At 43.8% G+C, this 20568-nt stretch overlaps 1 protein-coding gene across 1 annotated transcript in view; it reads right to left on the bottom strand.

Annotated features, from left to right (window-relative positions):
* DNAH8 (dynein axonemal heavy chain 8) overlaps positions 1–20568 on the bottom strand; it is a 358510-nt gene that overhangs the window by 109343 nt on the left and 228599 nt on the right. Inside the window, exons 70-75 of the mRNA XM_075554113.1 lie at positions 19221–19358; positions 18261–18388; positions 16552–16723; positions 14493–14648; positions 4304–4459; positions 1275–1457 (exon numbers count right to left, since the gene is read on the bottom strand). Coding sequence (XP_075410228.1) covers positions 1275–1457; positions 4304–4459; positions 14493–14648; positions 16552–16723; positions 18261–18388; positions 19221–19358 — 933 coding nt within the window. The remainder of the gene's footprint in view (positions 1–1274; positions 1458–4303; positions 4460–14492; positions 14649–16551; positions 16724–18260; positions 18389–19220; positions 19359–20568) is intronic.

Raw genomic sequence — 20568 nt, forward strand, 5'->3', positions numbered from 1 at the left:
GGAAAACCAATGGCATCAAGTCTCTTCGGACTCACAGCAACCCCAGAAAGAGTGTCCAAGGCTGCAGATCTTTACGGGAGCAGACAGCCTCACCTTCCTCCCTCGGAGCAGCTGGTGGGTTTGAACCTACCTCGCAGTTAGCAGTCCAATGCTGACCCAACAGCGCAAACAGTACACTGTTTGCTCTGGGAAATGAAAGCAATGAAATGAGGGGCCAATGTCCTCCCCGCCTGGGGGTGGAAATGGGACTGATGTTCTTCCTGATGGATTGCATAAGCCTCCAGTTGTGTGATGGGAACTCAGATCCAACAGTTAAGGAGAAGCAAATCAGGACTTACTCCTTCCACGCCACCAGATGGGTTGCCTTTCAAGGCCTGCTCCCAAGACTAACCAGCTCCCTTGGCTACGTAGGATTTTCCTATCAGTTCACTGATTTGTCCTATCTCTCGGCGTCTCCATCCTGTCTCTTTCCCTTCTTGCATGGCTGTGGCCATCTATTTACCCGTATTCCCTGTCCTCTCGTTGGCCATTTTCTTTCTCATTCTGTCATCTTGTGCTGCTCTGTCTTTATTGTTCCTAACCTTGCCTTGTCCTACAATTCATCAAAAGAAAATGAATCCTATTTAAGCAAATACACACTCATGTGTATGCAAATCTATTTATGTATGCAAATACCGAAGCTTCTGCTTTATGCAAATGTATGTAGGCTTTAACACTGTATTTTCTGAGCTTTAGTTTAGAGATCAGTTTAATCTTGAACTGGTTTCTTAAAATCTTCCAATCTGAAGTTGTTCTTGGCTTTCTTAGAACCCTCCATTAATTTTAATTAACATCCCCACTTGGGTGCAAATTCCATTTAATTAAAAGTAAAGCTATGCCTCTAATTATTATTAAATAGTAGCCGTTGAAACTTTGACCGTGATAATAATACCCATTCAGAACACTTTCTTTTGCTCCAGGATCACTACTGTGTCACTGGGGCCACTAGGGTCACCACTGTGACACTACTGGGTGTCTCTAGGGCCACCCAAAGGGTCCTAGATGTCGGTTCCCTTCCTGAAAGTCGGCATACCAAGGGCTCACGGACAGAAGGAATGCTGTGTGCATACACCGCGAACATGGTTGAGGCTGAAGGAGAGGTGAGTTGTGATGCTTTCTTGCAGGAATGAGGATAGCAAAATAATACACTAGTAAGGCGATCTGTTATTTATTTTCCATATACAGCTGGGAAGTTTATTATAAATAGGCATTCTTTACCTTAAGCAAGTGCTTACCTGTTTCTCCGTTAGGATCACCCTCCGTAGCAACTGATTCTCAAGGCCTTTCATTGTAACGGTAAAATCAATGACTGATGTCTTCGCGTTGATCTCAGGAGTAAAGGCAGGGTTCGGTAATTTTGTCGTAATGTAGAGCTTAAATGAGTCCATGATGTCACATTCCTTATCGCCCACTTTCACCTACATCAGCCCAAACATGAAATTAGACACAGCTCTGAGGAGAACAAAAGACCTTTGGGTTCAATTTAGTGAAACATTTAGCAAAGGCAAATGCAAGTAGGGGAATTTACAAACCTTTCAATTACTGATCAATAAAGCCTATTAATATGGGTTTATGGCCCTGTTTTGTAGCTATGACACCATGCAAATGAAATGGGGGGGGGGAAAGCCATTCAAGACAAATGGCAAGTGAATAAAAATCGAGACGCACCTAATATGTGACGTTCATTCAGCCTCACTGACACCTTCAGGGAGTGCCACATTCAATCGTATTTATTGTTCTTGCCCATTGTTACAGTATAGAAAACAGTTATCTTTTTTTTCCCACTTGAGGAAAGTGCTTCCTACTATCAAAACCTGCTGAATTGCGAGGAAACACTGCTTCTTGTGGCATTTCAAAATCACATCAGACGCACAGTTGACAACAGAAAGAGTTGATGTGATTTTCACTGAGAAAAATGTCCATGTTTTATTTTTCAGAATGAGAACAGTTGGCTTCAACTGGTTTTTGATACCTAAAATTCTAGTGGGCACTCTAACATTGAGCAAAGACTTAAAATGTTTACTGTATCTTAATCCCTCATGTGGTTGAATGCCACATGCCAGCAGCACCACATCATTAAGGGTGTGAAAATATTCTGAGGTACCCTGCCTTCATATTACAGATAAAAGCCTGGGGCCCTTTAACAGACCTTCAAGAACAGAGACCCCACAACCTTCCTTGACATGTTAAAATATGCCCCATAAAAGGATCCATATTACAAAGGAATTATTTTTCTAAATACATCTGTCTTTGTCTAATGAGAAAATTCCATTCACTCCTCTGCTGCTGGTAGTTGTGAAATTAAGCTGTCCACAGTGGAAAAGCTCAGTCAGAGACGCTGACAGTCGCACCAAGAATTAAAGGCACAAAAGCCTAAAGGTGGAGAATGACAACAATGTAGCAAGAAACACTCGCACTGAAAATAATTCATGTGATCATGCACAATTGGGAACAATATCCCATAGCTTCCAGCCACGTCAATGAGCTTAGATGGAAAGTTAATAAGAAGAGAAATGAACAAATCAATGTCTATAGACTTTATTAAAATGCCCTTTTCTCTGTGTGCACGCCTTTGCCTGTCTGTGTGTCTATAAGACTAAACTGTTAGATTCTAACTCACCGTTAACCCGTGTGTTTCAGAATAAAATTGCACTCCATTGGGCTTTCACGGTTGTGATCTTTCAGGGTTTTTCTTCTGAGGAACCTCTCAAACTATCAAAACAAACAACAACCAAAAAGCTCCACCACCACAACAAACCCATGTCACTGCTATTGATCCAATGCCGACTCACAGTGACTTTAGGACAGGGTAGAATTTCCAAGACTGTCACTCTTTATGGGAGTAGAAAGCCCTTCATTCTCCCAGAGTGGCTAGTGGTTTTGAACTGCTGACCTTTCCGTTAGCAGCCAAACGCCTACCCAACTACACCACCAGAGTGAGGTTAGCTCTGGTGGGTTCAGCATGCCGACCTTTCTATTACTAGCCCAGAGTTTATCCATTTGCCCCACTCGGGGATACCCAGGTATCTCGCAATCATTTCCAAGGCAGAGCTCCCCCATGGGGCAAAGTAAAAGGGTCCCAGGGGGTAATTTTGGCTGTGACCTTTCCAGAAGTGAATCACTAGGGCTTTGTCCCATGAAGTTGGTGGTGTATCAAACAGCCAACCTTTCTGTGAACAGTTGAAGGGGGAACGATTGTGCCGCCGTATACAAGAAGCCCTTTGCAAGGGAATCGATTCCGACTCATGACCCAAGACCAAATTCCTTGTGGTCAAGTGAATTCTGACTCGTAGCAACCCTACAGAATAGGGTAGAACTGCCCGAGGATTTCCACGTCCACACGCTTCGAGGAGGCTCCGTCACAGCTCTCCCTGCCTGAGCTGTGTGCATATCTTGCAAAACCAATGGTCTCATGGTTGGTTGCATACACACATATGATATGCATAATTATACATAGAATTGTACATGTCATTATATTTATTTAAATGCATAGTAATATATAATGATGTTATATTTATTTAGATGCATAGTAATATATAATATATGACAGTAATATATAATATTACCACATATACATATCACAATACAATTAAAAGGGAAACACACTAAAATAATAATTCATATATTCATATTATATATCTATACCAAACCCACTGCTATCAAGTCGATGCCAATTCACAGTGACAGGGCGGAACTATCCCTGTGGGTTTCTGAGACTGTGATCTTTATGGGAGTCTAAAGCCTCTTTCTCCCAAGAAGCTGCTTGGAGTTTCAAACTACTGACCTGTGGTTAGCAGCCCAATGCATAGCCACTCTGCCACCAGGGCTCATGTATATGTGTGTGTATACATATGTATACATATGTATATATGTATAATAAATATATTATTATATATAATATATTATATTAATTATATATTATAAATATATTAATATATAATATTAAATATATATTATATTATATATAATAAATATATATTATATATATAATAAATATATAAGGAGAGAGCATATGGGACACTAGTACATTATTTTAATGACCAGACATGCTATTTTGTTTGAGCTAAATGGCTACTCTAACCACTCTATTGTTTGCCTCTGGTATTCTCTCATGTGCTTCAAGAGGAAACACTAAGTATCAGTTTGAACAGTATCTTCCCCCAAGACACCACACGCACCCCCCTGCAGGGCAGTGCCTTGGCTGCTATGCCCAAAACGGCAAGTAGATGTCGCCAGTGTTCTTTCCTTTTTCCGCCTGGCTCACCTTGAAAGTGGTGCCCGACTTAATGAAATTCTTTTCTAATACGTTGTCCAGGGCTGGGTCCAGCTCCTCTCGGATGTCCTCGATGAGAAGGGGTCGGCCCAAGGAAAGGCTGTCCTCCAAATGTGTGCGGAAATACTTGTGGTTCAGCGAAGTCACCTGAAGATAAAGCACGCACGCGTGTACAGACGTTAGAGCGAAAGTGCTCGCTCCCCAGCGGGAGCCAAGGGGTGGACTGGGCAGCCACCACCGAAGCTGCAGGGCAGTGTGGCAGAGCCTTGCTTATAGCAGATGGCGCGCACAAGAAGTCCTTTTCAAAACTGAAGGAGCCATAACTGTGTGGAAGAGTCTCTGACGGACAGAGGAGACACAAATCGTGTTCCTTAGGTGGAAAGTTGGAGCTTTGCTCCTAAGAGATGGGAGAGAAATCGCCCAGGATGACGCCTCCCAGCTTGACAGCTACAATCGCGGAGAGAAAATAGTCACTGGCAAACTTAGGATGTTCAGTCACCCCCTCGGGACTTTGGTAAGTGACAAATAAAAACCAAACCCAAGGCTATCAAAAATGAGAGACGGAATCAAACCAAGGGTCTTTGAGGGGAAGTCAGTAAAGTATTGCTGCTAGGTTTACAGTTCATACGGGCACAGTTCTATTCTAGACGACACGTTTAACAGGTCTCCGTGCAGTGGAGACCTACAGACAAGTTTGCTCAGCGGCCCACTGGTCTTAGTCTCATTCGATGCCTTCAAAAAGAGGCCCAATCAGAACTGGCTCCCAAAGGGATCTGCTGGGGCCGCTTAAATCCAAGGCCTTGGTCAGCCCAGAAGGTTAGGGCAGCTGCTGGGATGCTGAAGGGGTGAGTTTGACAGGTTTTCTCCAAGGACACAGAAAGATCACAGGAGTTTATTATGAGGGAGTTTTAGGAAAATTGCAAACAGCTTTGGGGAGAATAGGGGCAGGAAAATTGTGCCAACAAACTGTTTTCCTTTACAATCCACCTGCTCAGTCTTCTAGGGTAGCCAGGGTGGACCTGGGAGAAACTCACTGGGAAATTTTACCCCACCAGCCTACAGGCCGGATCTTGCCCCTTCATCCTGCTTTTTGTTCCTCAAACTCAATGAACGTTTAAGGGGACCATGAATTGAGTCCCCCGAAGACGTCAAAATTGTCACATGACCTCATACCTATCAAAAAGCTCAGCATTCCTCAGGGAAACGTTCCCAAACCAAAGTCACTCCTAGTGAGTTGATTCCATTCCTAGAGACTATGCCCCGTTCTGTTCCTGAGACTTTAACTCTTCCCTGGAGCAGACAGCCTCATCTCCCTCCCCAGGGACATCTGAGAGGGGTGGAGACATCGCCCTCAGAAGTGCGCAGACCTAGATGGAGGCCCATGTTGAGAACAATAGCTTCACCTTTGATATTTGCGTTTAAATAAGGGTTTCTACTATTTTGTAACAATATTTTTATATACTCTTGTATCTAACATGAATACAATGATAGATAGTGTGTTAGTCTGGGTACTTTAGAGAAACAAATCCACAGGAACTCATGTATAAGAGAGAGTTTTATATAAAGGGTAAGTGCACATCAGGAAAGCATCCCAACCCAGTGCTGCCCAAGCCCACAAGTCCAACATTCACCCATATGTCCGACACCAATCCACAAAGTCCTCCTCCACCTCACAAAATACACGCAATGACACCGACTGTAGAAGGAAAGCCAAATCAGTGACTGTGTAAGCATCTCAGTGCTGGCAGGGGTCTCCACACGGCTGCTCCAGCACCCAGGGCTGCATCGGGGTAGGTCCATGTGGCTTCTCCTTGGGGATGTCTTGCAGGAAGTGAGCTTTGCCAGCTGAAGCAGGGAACTGGCTAAGGCAGCTGCAACCTGGTCTGACCATCAGAAAGCAAGAGACCCGAGAACTAGAAAGGCGAGGCTCACCGAGCCATTTATCCCTGCCCCCTTCAATTAACCCCACATGTGTTTATCGGCCAGGTGGGCACAATAAACTTTAACTACCTCAGAGAGACACTTTGCATACTATCAACCCAGCCTTTCGTGGACTCCAACTCATTGCAACTCTATGGCCAGTGGAAGGATGACATCCTGTTGACAGTTTCCAGCACGTGCAGGCTCGTGCCCTACCGCTATTGTGCCACCTCTTCTCACCGAGGGGTTCTCTTGCTCTCCCCAGTCTGTTACTTCACCGAACATGACCTCTGCTTCAAGCAATGGCTCCTTCCTTGGCAGTAAGGATGGTGCGACTTTGTCTCATGTGGTCAGGAGAAACCAGTCGCAGGAGAAGGAGGTCATGCTTGGTAAAGCAGGGGGCAGTGACAAAAGAGAAGACACACAACAAGATGAATTGCATCTCGTGGATGGACGGCTGCAGCAATGGGCTCAAACATACAAACAACCATGGGAACGGCACGGGGCTGGGCGGTGGCTCGTTCTGCAGTACATTGGGTTGATATGCATGGGAACCAACCTGACAGCACCTAACAACAGTAAAAACAACATGCATGTCCAACGTGAACACAAAATTCAACTATGATCCATGTGGGCTTCAAAGGGTTTTTTTTTAGGTTAACAGTTTTATCGACATATAATTCATATATCATACAATTCAATGGTTTAAACACATTAAAAAGAGTTACGCAATCCTCGCCATGATCAATTTTCTTCTTCTCTTTTGTGGTGCTCACCTGCCTTGCCACAATTCTAAGAAATTATTAATCCAATTACCTATCCTGGACTTCACATCAAGAAAAACATACCCCAAACAAAACAAACCTCGTAGCAATAACAAACTAAAAGAGAGAAACCCCTTAAGAAAAAATAAATCAGAAATAATAATAAAAATTAGAATACATTTAACATAGATCAAAAGGGAGACCAGATTATACAATATTACAATTTAACCTAACTATATCTGCATTGATTTACTTTCCAGTGCACTCTGTCTCATAGTAAAGCTATTTCTGTCCCTGATCAATGGTCACGGGATTCCCTGGAGGCTTAATCCAAATGGGGACCCTGAAAGTAGATTTGGGGCTTTCACAGTCACCCATGGTTTTCTGAACACTGGGTGCTCAGAATTTAAGCTCTCATACAGTTCCCTCCTCTAATCTTGGAATATTATTTACAATCCTTGGATCACAAAGGCTGGTGTGCTTCTTTCATGTGGACTTAGCTGACACCTGACTTAGATGGATGCTTATTTTAAGACAAGCAGGGCCAATTAAAGAAAAACATGACAGGGCCTTTCTTTCTTAGTCTGTCTTCATCTGGAATCTCTGCTAAAGCCTGTGTGCGATAGGGCTCTCTGCTGGCACTTGAATCACAGGCCACACAGCTTCCATCAGTATGGCAAGGTGCAAGCTATCAGAGGAAGTCAAATTGGCAGCTCGATCGTGATAAAGATGGTAAATTTACCTTATAGATCTCTGCCTTCCAAAGAATTAGAACTCTGGATGCTTGCCAGGGTCCTCCATGTTTAGGTCAATGTTTGCATTTAGTTTAAAAACAAATAGACACATTGAGGTGTCTTTTGCTTCCCCTTATAATCCCTCCCTCTGCCTAACTATGAGAATCCCCAAAGGCTCAGTCCTCAGCTCTCTATTCTATCTCCTTACACTCAATTCCCTGAACTTAACTACTGCCTTTATGCGCTTGTGAGTGTTGATAGACACTAGCTGATCTAAATCCACTAGAACAGCAAACAATCAGGATAGTAGATTTTTAAAAATCTGTATCAACTATGAAAAGGAGTGGAATTGAAAAATTAAATAAATATATTTCTGTCCTGTCTCAATTTCAGAGAAAACAACTTTGAAACTCTGCATATGACGAAAGCCATTTTCTTGGATGGATAGTTTTATTTACACAGATGATGTGCTGAGAAAGACTCCACTAGGAGCTGATAAGAAAAATGAATCTAAACCAAGAATCTTAATTAGCTTATTAGCCACTGTGAAACAAGGTCCCAATAACACCAAATTTAATTACGTCCTGCTCTACTTCGCAAGGAGTAAACTCCCTATTTTGTGATTCCCTGGCTGCGTAAAATAATCATTTTCATATTTTCAATTTCTGGGTGATTACCTTAAGCCATTTACAATATCTTTTATAAACTTGCAGTAAGATTGTGGAATCATAATTTCAGGTTTAATCTGTGGGCTCTTTCCCGTATTCAAACACTCCGTGGTGGCCACCTGCAGAGCCTGAGATCCCCTGCACACATACTGTAGGATGGTGTTTCCTAAAGCGGGTGATGCCTCCTCCCACTGGGTGCTGGAGTGATCTGGGGCACCGCCAAAGCAGAAACTCAAAACTCACTGCCATCGAATTCATTCCAATTCATACAGACCCTGTAGGACGGGGTCAAACTGCTCCTGTGGGCTTCTGAGACAGGAGCTTCGCACAGCAGTAGAAAGCCTCCTATTTCTCCTGTGGTTGGTTTCGAAGGGCAGACCTTGCGCTCAGCAGCTCAACACCTACCAGTGCGCTGCCAAAAATACTTACCCTTTATCCTGGATCGTGGGCTATAGTACGGTTAATTGCCAGGGGATGCTCTGAGTGATTGTCTTTCTGAAAAGCAGGATGTGAGGTTAGCTAAAGAGGCTTGGGAACCTCTGATCTAGTGTGAATCTTTAACAGGTGATTAGTAAATTCCTGATAAAGCAGAATTGATTTTTATACAGCCTTTCTAGCCATGGTCTCGTTAATGCCCACGAAATGAATGGATGGGCCGAAGACCCACGGTTCCTGCACTGAAAACCTCTGAGCCAGCGGCCCAGGCTGCAGGAACCAGCAAGTGCATGAGCTGGCAGGGGCATAGACTGGCAGATGGCTGCAGAGAGCCCCACCACGCAAGTGAAGTAAGGTGTCTCTAAGCACTTGTTAGGGGAGCCAAAGAACCGTAACGACTGGTCAGGCAGGGCAGAGACCAAGAATGAGAAACTGCCTGTGTGCTGTCATGGCTGCGAAGATGCCCGGAGGTTGGACGCTGCCCTGCTCAGTCTCTGTATGCTGTGTCCTGATGGTCCTGCTTTCCCCCCCCAGTAGATTCTGATCCAGAAGTGTGAACAGTTATTTCTCTGATAAGCTGCATACTCAGGAGCAGGCGGCCTCAAACTTCAGCCCACGGGCCACATGTGGCCCGCCGAGGACATTTATCTGGCCCGCTGGGTGTTTTTGCCCCTTTGGTTTTTTACTTCAAAATAAGAGTTGTGCTGTGTGCATAGGAAATTGTTCATAGTTGGATTTTTTTTTAACTATACCCCGGCCCTCCAATGGGTCTGAGGGACAGTGAACTGGCCCCCCGTTTACAAAGTTTGAGGACCCCTGCTCATGAGTATGGTCTGTGAGTTCTGTGTGGTCATTACCTCAAGTCCTCAAATCCACCAGAGGAGTATCTGACAGTAATCTGCTGCTCGTCAAGGATTTTCAGGGGCTAATTCCTATTCCTTCGTTGAAGTCTGTTCTTCATCTAGAAGTTCTGCTGAAACCTGCTCCCCTTGGGTGACCCTGCCGGTATTTGAAGTTCTGGTGTCATATCTTCCAGTATCCTAGCAACATGCACATCACTACAGTACAATCAACTGACAGGCAATGTGAATGCTCTTTAGAAGCAAGAATGGCTAACCTTTGTCTTATGTACTTTGGGTGTCCAGCATAAGAACCATCTTGAGGCTGGTGCCGGGTCAGGTTTCATTCTGTTGTGCTTAGGATTTGCTATGAGTTGGGACCAGTTCAACTGCACTTAACAACCAGAGAAGTAGACAGTGCTGTGGGAGGGCAGTTGGCGTTAGAAATGGGGAAAAGGCTGCAAAGTGCAGGCATGCTTTTTCAGCCTTGGGCTGGTTATTCGCGTTCCTCCTCCTGAAGCCAGACAGGCTCTGATGGTATCACTGCCAGTCCAGGGAGACTGGGAAGCGCACTCTTTTCAGAGGTCATAGCTATTGGTCTTGAAGATGACACTGGAGGTGGCCTTGAGCTACCAAGATGAAGTACAGCCCTTGGTGCATTAAACATGCCTTGTTTTTCATGTGTACTCAGGAAACAAGGTTTCCTGAACCAGGAGAGTGTTGTTCCGTCTGTTTGCATTTCAGTGGCTGGTGGTTTTTTTGTTGTTTTTTTTTTAAATGACAGTGGCACATTTCTGTTCCTTCCTGGTGGTGCTATGGTGTGAGCATTGGGATGCTACCCACAAGGTCAGTGGTTCAAAACCCACCAGCCACTCCTAGAGAGGAAGATGAGGTTGTCTGCTCTCATAAAGATTTACAGCCACAGAAGCCTTACGTGGGGCCACTCTGGTTGGAATTGACCCAATGGTTATTGAACTTGGAGTTTTAAGATTTGGGGGTTTTGGTTTTTTCCCCAACGAAGTTTCTGGGTTGTATCAGGAAGGAGACTGCCAAGTAAACTTAATGCTGGGATGGAAAGACGAAGCTAAGAACAGGAAAATTAGAACAGGTGCCAAGGGAGACAGGGGCACCTCCGCTTTGAGTGTAGGCGGCCCAGGAAAGGTCCTAAGGAAAAGATAAGCGAAGAACTCAACAGGCTGGAGAGGCCACTGAAACAGAACAAGAGTCAGTTCTGGTTGAGTTGGATCTAGAAATTGAGTTCACAAACAGGGGTGGTGTTTGGGTTCATGTCATTAGTGCACACCCTCTGGGAGAGTGACAACCAAGACGCCTCGGACGCTGCTCCCCTTGTCCCTTCCCTCCATTTACACTCCCCGATTCCTCTGGATTCTCTAAGTACACACGGCATGCTGTATCGTGTTCTAAAGTAGGGATGAGGTCAAGTATGTTTGGTGCGCTCCTGAGTACAACAGTGTCGCCCTGCCCACGAGCCCATGCCACCATGGAGTTATGAAAAATTCAGATACCTCGGTTGTGGGGACCAAAGGCAGTTGATGAGGCAGATCCAACAGGCTATTAAGTCAGGAGGCACTTTACACAAGTGTATTTTCAAATAGGAGAATAGCAACCGTGAACAATTCACTCACTAAATGCAGCAGTTTGTCTTAATGTGTTGAAATCCTAAGCCTTGGGCCTGAAAATAAGGGTAAGCTTGGACTGTTAACTGCAAGGTCCCTGGTTCAAACCCATCAGTCAATCCTTGGGAGAAAGATGAGGCTGCCTGTTTCTGTAAAGATTTACAAAGCCTCAAAGGACTAGAACTCAAACTCACTGCTATTGAGGTGATTCTGACACATAACGACCCTATACGATAGGGTAGAATTGTCCCTATGAATTTCTGACACTGTAACTCTTTACAGAAGTAGAAAGTCTCATCTTTCTCCCTCAGAGTGGCTGGTGGTCTTAAGCTGCTGACCTTGTGGTTAGTAACCCAACTCTTAACCAGCAACAGGGCTTTCTTTACAAAGCCTAGGAAACCTATATAGGGTCACTGTAAGTCAGAATCACCTTGTTGGCAGCCGGCCTTGTTTTGGGGGGACTGTACCTGTAAATAGGACCCTAAGTGGAAAGAGGGTATTTCTTTTGTTATGCTGTATCAACTTGAAGGGAGCTGGGTTTTGTTATGTTAAGGAGATCACACCAGAGTAGGGTAGGTCCTTAACCTAATCACCACTGAACTAGAAAAAAGAGCATGACAGATGCAGAGCTGCACTCAGGGAGGATGTCAATCAAAGACAGGCTGAAACAGTGATGTCCGCCAGCTAGGAGAAGCTGGAATTGAAGGACTTCTCCTATAGAGCAATCTCTCCAGGAAGCCATGCCTTGAATTCAGACTTCTGGCATCCTAAATGTCAAGAAACACATTTGATTCTGATTTTTAGAGCCAACCCCTAGGGGTATTTTGTGGGTGGTGGTCAAGCTGCAGTCTGTAACTAAGACAAGATTCTCTTGGCTTGGCAATCGACATATCTGGACCAAACCCACCGCTGTGGAGTCCACTTGGGCTCAGAGCCACCCCATCACGACCTCTATAAATAATGACAGCTTCATCTCCTCCACTCGAATCCTTGCATGTCTTTATCTCTGTGGTAGTCACCTAGTCTGGTGTCGATTTAAGGATTAAGAGTGTAGAGGCTGTCAGTCTGGAGGTAGCCAATGAGACTTCTGTGGGTATGGCCTTCTCTTGAGGATTCTGGGAAATCTGATACTTCCTCCTTGGAGGCAGAAGACACCTCTCTCTCCTCTCTGCTACACCTGGGAGACATTGCAGAAGACAAGCCACATGGACGCTACCAGACCTCGGAAGCCGGAGAAGCCACAGAGAGACCCCTGCCGGCATTGAGATGCTTACAATGCCACTGGATCCAAAGACTTTCTACCCACTGGCCTGTTATCTTCTGTATTCATTGTCATTGCATGTGTTTCGTGAGTCTGAAGAGGACGTTATAGATTGATATAGGAAATATGGGCTAATATCTGACTTATGGACTTGATCTGGACTGGGCGGAGATGTTTTCTCAACGTTCAATTCCTCTTGTATATAAATCTCTTTCTTATACACATATGCGTGTCCATGGATTTGTTTCTCTAGTCTACCCAGACTAACATAATCTCCTTCACCTCATAGATTGCTGTAGGCTTTTTGTAAATACATTTTATTTGATTAAGAAAAATCTCTCCTACTGCTCACTCCGCAGGAGTTGCATCTTGAGTGGGCACTGCCTTGCACCCAGGCTTTGTCTGCCCTTTTAAGATGACCACATGGCTGGTCCCGTTTCCTGCTGTAAAGGCTACACACTCTGATGCCTTCATTTAAATTCTACAAATACCAGGCTTCCTGCTCCATACACAGAACTGTGCAGAAAACATGAAGGTGAATAGAACCACAATCCTGGAAGCAAGGAGTCGATGGTACAGTAGAGACAAACGACAAATGTGCAAAGAACAAATATTTCAGACAGACGCTAAATCCACAGCAAGGATTCCACTGAAACCCATCCAGCAGCATTACAGCAGACAAGTCTCCACAGAGGCCTGGCAGAGGCTGCACTTCAGGTGCGCTAGCCAGAAATCCAGCCTGCGTGAAAGATGAGAATTCGACCGCTGAACCACCACTGCCTGCCGTGAGTCACGAACTGAAAAAAAACCCAACACTCAATTCCATTGCCATCCAGTCACCTTCAGCTTAGGGGGAGCCCGTGTTACGGACTTGCCTTTCATCACAGAAGAAGATCGCCAGGCCAAAAAAGAAGAGACAAGGAAAAAAGATCACAAGTAATTTAGGATGAGCTGTGTTAAGCTGAAAAGCCTTGATGTGGTCATGGTTACACGTTTAACTAGCTTGTGGTGAGCAGTTCAGAACCACCAGCCACTCCACAGGGGAAAGATGAGGCTTTCATCTCCCATAAAGAGTTACTGTCTCGGGTACCCAAGGGGCAGATCTACGCTGTCCTCCAGGGTCACCATGATGCAGAATTGATGGCAGTGAGTTTGGCTTTTTGTTCTGGCTGTTAAGCTGAGGACACATAAAAGCTAGAATCGGAGAGGGATTCTGAAGACATATTTACGTAATATTTTAATATAGAATGTACGTGGATTGGCCGGTAAACTGGAAATAATGTTCTGATTAGTAGAAACAGTATAATAGTAGAAATAGGGTAAACAAAACTATGAAGGCTTTGAAATCTGAGCAGCTCATACTGGTGATGACTCAAAGTATCAATGGTAACAAAGCAAATTGCTGCGCTCACTGTTGTTCTTGGCTGCCCCCCAGTGGCCCGACCTTCACAGTCACCAGGATGACTCACAAGTATGCTCCCAGTCCAGGTTGGGGCTGCTGTGACTCTCTGTGTCACCTTATTCCTCCAGCTCCAATACTGCAGTCTAGAATGCTTTGCAATACACAAAAGTCCTGTGCAACCAAGGTTGGTGCACATGACCTTGAACCAAAGGATCCCCCAGGTCTGTTTCCCTTTTCTCTCAGCCCCAAGCCGAGTCTCAGGACCAAAGCTCCAGCCAACATTGGCAACGGCAGTAGAAAAACGATGAAACAGAGATAGCAGAAGGGAAAGCAAAAGGGAGTGCCAGCGAGGAAATTCAATCAGCGCTGTTGCGTCCGTTTGCTGTGAGAACATTCAAGCACGTAAATTAGAAAGCATTTGTCACAGAGCTGAGGACTTTAGGACTGACAGGTTCAACTATAATTTGAGGGAAATTTCACAATTTAAAGATTAATTTTCCTTGCCCCAAATGGTACATACCTGCAAATCATTTTCTTTTTCCTTTGATTTAATCCAAGTTTTTCCTTGAGTTTGTGGATCTATCAGGAGTGGGTACCTCGTGGCCTTTGTCACAATAATGCCATTCTGAATGGAGAGGTCATCCCCTGGTAATCCCTGAAGCCCCCACTCACCAATCTGAAGGACAGAAAATGGATATGTTCATTCAAAGGAGAACAAGAAGGGCTTCATTAGAAATCCAAAATATGACCATTAAAAATAATTTTTTAATTGGACACACGGTACCTGGTACTTAGGGGGAAAGCAAACAAAGATGCAAATGTGAGCCGGGTAGCAATAACATCAAAAAACGAAGTTAAGAACTAATGACCTTAAGAACCCAAGACTAAGGTCAGCCCTTTATAGGGTGTTCACATACAGGCAGAAAGCTTGTAAAGTGGTTGCACTGGTGGGACCGGGTGGGTGCAGGGCTCCAGAAGGGCAGGATTTGGTAGAGAAAGAAATATACTGAGATGTCAGAGAACAAGACCCACAACCTGCCTTCCTGTTCCTTTGAGTCTATTTATACGGAGTGTATTAGTCTGGGTACTTTCGAGAAACAAATCCACAAAGTCTTCCTCTCCTCCAGCTCACAAAGCACATGCAATGATGCCGACTGCAGGAGGAAAGCCAAATCAGTGAACATGTAAGCATCTCAGCACTGGTGGGGGGGCTCCACACGGCTGCTCCAGCACCCAGGGCTGCATTGGAGTAGGTCCATGTGGCTTCTCCTCAGGGATGTCTTGCAGGAAGTGAACCTTGCTAGCTGAAACAGGGACCTGGCTAAGGCAGCTGCAACCTGGTCTGACCATCACAAAGCAAGAGACCCGAGAACTAGAAAAGCGAGACTCACTGAGCCATTTATCCTTCTGCCCTTCAATTAACCCCACATGTGTTTAACGGCCAGGTTGGCACAATAACTACCTCATGGAGTGTGGGTGACTACAGAGCTAAAGACATAGAAATTAGCTTTCATGAGATACCATATAGGAAGAAGCGAATCAATGAAAATTTTGAGGCCATTTCCTTCTCTAAATCAACGGTGATTGCCAGCTTCCTTCCACGTGGTCAATCAAATCACTTGAGAGCCAAAAAGCTAATTGGCCCTCACCTATGTTAGATTCTCCAGGACCTCCGAAGGTCATCATGAATAATGGACACCCAGGGTTGGCTTTGCTTCACCAGGGCCCACCCAAAACCCACTCCCTGTTCAAGGGAGAGACACACAGTGTTTGGATCAGAAAGAATTGTTTTTGTTTGTTGTTTGTTTTTTTACTTTCTAAGTACAGATAACATGAAATTAATAGCTTGGCATCCCTACGGAAACAGCATCCAGGGAAGCATATTTACAAATCAGGCAGGCAGCTCATGAATACCAAGGGGCCGGAAAGCATTCATTTCCACCCGAGCCCTGTAAAAGATCCTGAAAACTGAGAGTGCCATCCAATGCCTGCCAGGGCAGGCTAGAGGAGTCAACAGTGGGCAGTGATACCAGCACATGACATGTATGAAGAGCACTAGGAAAGATGGCTCACTGTCAAAAGCAGGCGACTCTCCCCACTTCTGATCAAGACAACGCATACACTCGCCTCCAATGTTCGACTGGCAGCGTGACTTAATAGGCTTGGTCTAGTTAATGGCCAAACTAAAAAACAAACAAACAAGCTCATTGCCATCCAACACATAGTGAGCCCATGGGACAGGGTGGAACGGTCCCTGGGGGTTTCCGAGGCTGTAACTCCTCATGGGAGTGGAAAGCCCCACCTGTCTCCCACTACTTAATCACAGGGTTATAAAATGAGTTCAGTGGTTGTAAACCAAGTACTCTTTCATTTTACTGCAGTGGGGTGAGCTTTAATTTGAAAATTAGAAGAACTTGAACACCACCAGGAAAAGTGTCCATTTAAAATTTTTAAAAATCAAACAATTTTCAAAACAACCACCTCGACTAAACAAAAACAAAGGCAGCATAATTTGCTTTCTTATTAGTAAGCAATACCATTGAGATTGACATTCAAATCACATTAAGACGAAAACTCACTGTGGGAGGATCCACCAGCATTGAAATTATATTCAAGTTTTCAGTGAAAGGAATTCTCCGCACTCTCAGCTCGGTCTCCCATAGATCTTTCAGCAAGAGATTCCGGAAGATCTGATTGAAAGGACCGAGGTAGGAAAGGAATCCCGTGCATAGCAGAATATCACCAACGAGTCTGGTAAGAAAGCACACACACACTCACATACAAGCCCCTTGACCCAAAGTGAGTCACTGGACGCATGTAGTTTGTCCGTCGTGTAATTTTGTTAGTAGATGAAGCACTCATTTGCTCCCTGATAGTCTTTGTAAGGATCCTACTACACAGAAAGATGAAGCTGTCTGCTCCCATAAAGATTTACTGTCTTTGAAATCTAATGGGCTTGCTTGACCCTGACGTAGGAACCAGAATTGACTAAACTGCAGTGAACTTCTTTTTATAGGGAACTCTACAGTTTGGAAAACCAAAGGGGCAGTTTTACTGTGTCCTATCATGTCTCTGTCCATCCAAATAGACTCCGAGGCAGTGAAATTGGTGGGTTTTGATGTGTTGTAACCACTCATGAAAAAGAGAAATCGAATTCACAATCTCAAAACAGGGTAGGTAGTGGAACCTCTGAGGTGGTCAGAGCAAGGACAGAGGCTCCCCCCAGAACCTATATAGCTTCTGAGTCTCGACCTCTAGTAGAAGGGGTCTTCTTCCCATCCATGCCCTCCCTAGCCCTGCTCAAAGTCTTTGTGTTTTAAAAAAAAGTTTATATTGGGTGTAAAAGTCTATAGCATGAATTTAAAAATTTGAAAATAAGAAGAGTCTAATTAAGAGTCTTAATTAGCTTATTAACCACAGTGAAACAAAGTCCCAAGAAGATCGAATCTATCTGGCTTTGGCCATTCTCCAAGGAGCCCTGGTGCTGCAGTGTAGTCATGCTAATGGAAAGGTCAGTGGTTTGAACTCACCAAACACTCCCCAGGAGAAAGATGAATCGGTCTGCTTCCACCAAAATTTATAGCCTTGGAAAACCCTGGGGATCAGTTCCAGCCTCATTATGAGTTGAAATCAAATTGTAAGCCATGGATTGGGTTGGTTTGGGTTGATTGGATCAGGTTGGTTTGATTGGATTAGGTTGGTTTGGGTTGGGTTGATTGGATTGGGTTGTGTTGGGTTGTGTTGTGTTGGGTTGATTGGATTGGGTTGTGTTGGGTTGTGTTGATTGGATTGGGTTGATTGGGCTGACCATTTCCCTAGTCTTCTCTTTCCCACTCACCTTAAGTCTTTTGAGGACACCAACAGGCACCAGCACAAGATACTCTTATTAAGAAGGAAACATTAACCCATACTACCAAAAGTCACACAAGTGAGGAAATTTCGAGAGCTGGAACAAGTATTTAAGATGCTTGCGAACAAGCAAAATGGCATCAGAAGCTTCTTCATATTGAACGCCCACATTGCTGAGCCCAAACGAAGATTAGCAAATGTGGCGGAACATTTCATTCCCTCTGTGTTTTCCTGAGAGTGAGTGATTCAAGCTATTAACTCTTTCTTTGTGTCAGCACTTCCTTGGATGATGGGATTCAGAGATGGGTATATGCACATGCTGGAGAAAAGCGCTTCATCATAGAAATGAATATTTTGCTCCCTAACGTCACAAAGAGGTGGCCATGGAGACAAGATTAACTAAGGAGGAGGACTAGCACAATGAAGAAAAAATCGGTACCTATTAATCTGAGCTTTGAACTCTTTACTTTGTTGGGTCCATCGGACTTTCTCACCGCTCAGTCCATCAATGAGAGCAGATGCCGCCTGCATCTTCTTCCGGCACATGTCGGCATCATTGAGCAGATCCTGCGATCGTAACAGGAGAGTTTCTCAAAGCACGTCCTAGAGTGCTTCACCAAGCATCTATTATGTCCACCCATTAGAGACACACAAAGGAGCATCCGAATTGTCAAAATAAATACAACTTGAAAATCCAGTGGGCCAAACTTTATGTATTAGATTCTGATGAGTCGTGGATTTACATCGTAATATAGTTAGTTCCTTGACCTTATAGAATTTCAAGAAAATCAATGTGGTATGAGGTCATTTGCATAACATTAGTTAAAGTAGTGTTTCTTTGATGATTTCCAAAACGGAATCTAAATTTTTCGAATTCATCATTTTCAAGTCGTGGATTCCCTAATAATCCTGAGCTCTCTGCATTGTGCAAAACGGTTTTCTCTCCTGAAGAAAACCTCACAGCCAGGGGAATGGGGCTATCGGTTTGCACCAGCGCACAGGAGCTGGTTTTTACCTTTCCAGGAAGCATGTGAGCTGCTTGGTAAGTTTATATATATAAACTTACAGTTAAGCAAATTGTGTTTTTAAAGGGTAAGAGAAATGTAAACTGTTGTTAAGCACTTACTGTTGTCTCCTCTGGTCTATGCTGTTGAGAAGGACAGCAGTACCTGTGCTCCATCTATGTAGTGACCTATATGTGTTACTGTCTATCTTTTTAAATATAAATTTCATTTATTTTCCTCCTCCTTTCTCACTTCCCCTCCCCTCTCCCCTCAGCTTCTCTGTAACTCCGAGTAAAATAGCACTCAGGTAAATTTGTTTTCCCATCATAAACTTTTGCCTAACTTATGTAAAACTTAATTGCATCGCTCTGGGGATTTTAAAGATTCAATCTCACCATTTTCTCATTCATCGCGGCATCAAATTTTGCTTGCACTTTATCCAACTCGGCTTGCTTCTCATCCAGCAGTGCCTGCGCCTTACCTAATTCAGCATTCGCAACTGCCAAGCGGCCCTCCTGCTTTGCCAGGTTAGCCTTGAGAGGAGGGACAGGTGGTTAGGACAGAACTGGATTGCCTCTACAGAACATTCCTGTGATTTTTAAATGGCAAACAGTACCCAAATCGCATCATTTTTTGCCCTAGATGATACTTTGGAAGTGATCTCATTGTTTTCAGCTACGGGAGCAGCAGGTTTTTGAGATATCCCACTACCTTTTTTTTCCTTTTGGTTTACCATTTAATGACTTATGTATTACATGTTCAATATGAAAAAGAAGAGCAAGTTTATGAAGGAGAAAAATGACTCGCAATGCTACCCAGAGATCGCCTGTGAATATTTTCTTCCAAATTGAGGGACATTTTTACTTTCATATTTTGGTGCATTTTACCACACTCTTAAAATGTTTTAACGAGCATGAGTTTTGGGACGTCATAATATTCCGTGGCTTAGACATGATCGTGATTTACGTAACTTCTTACCTACTTTTGGACATTTATTTCTGCCCTCTGTCAGCATTTTTAGTTATCATAAATGATATGTGGCATTTGTTTGGGTATGTGTGTGGGTTTACCACTCGACACCTGGGCTTCCCAGGTCAAGACTCTTGGAAGTAAATTAACGACAACACAAGTGTTCATATCCTTCTAAGCCACTGCAACATCGTAACAACCTATTTCTTATAAGTTTAAAACAACTGATCCAGAATCTAGACTCAGAGTCTTTGGGAATAGTTCTTTGATAGCATTCTCATTTTCTTTCGCAGTATTTGACTGATTCCAATTTAGTCCCTTTCCCCCTAAAACTCTTATGTCATTTAGATTTCCTAATGCGCTTACAAGCATTTATACACATTTTAATTTTATTTAAATCTATATACCTGTGACTAAATGGGTTACATGGAAAATATTTCTATTATCTCTCTTTTTAATATGTTTCTTTTTTCATTTTAATATGTTTCTTCGTGATTAGATTTTCTAGGAGTATATATCTTGCAATTTTTTGCAATGTACCAGTTCTTAGATATGCTGATTAATTCATCTGTTTGCTCATCTCTAATTTTTTCCAAAAACCTTTTTATTGGGAGCTAATACAGATATCATATCATCCCATAGTTCAATCATATCAAGCAGTATTGTACAATTGCTACCACAATCAGTTTCAAAACATTCTCTTTCTTCATGAACTTCTTGATATCATCTCCCCTTTACCCCTAGCCCTCCTCTCCCGTACACCCCATAAACCCT

The sequence above is a fragment of the Tenrec ecaudatus genome, chromosome 7 (assembly GCF_050624435.1).
Source record: "Tenrec ecaudatus isolate mTenEca1 chromosome 7, mTenEca1.hap1, whole genome shotgun sequence".
Taxonomy (NCBI): Eukaryota; Metazoa; Chordata; class Mammalia; order Afrosoricida; family Tenrecidae; genus Tenrec; species Tenrec ecaudatus.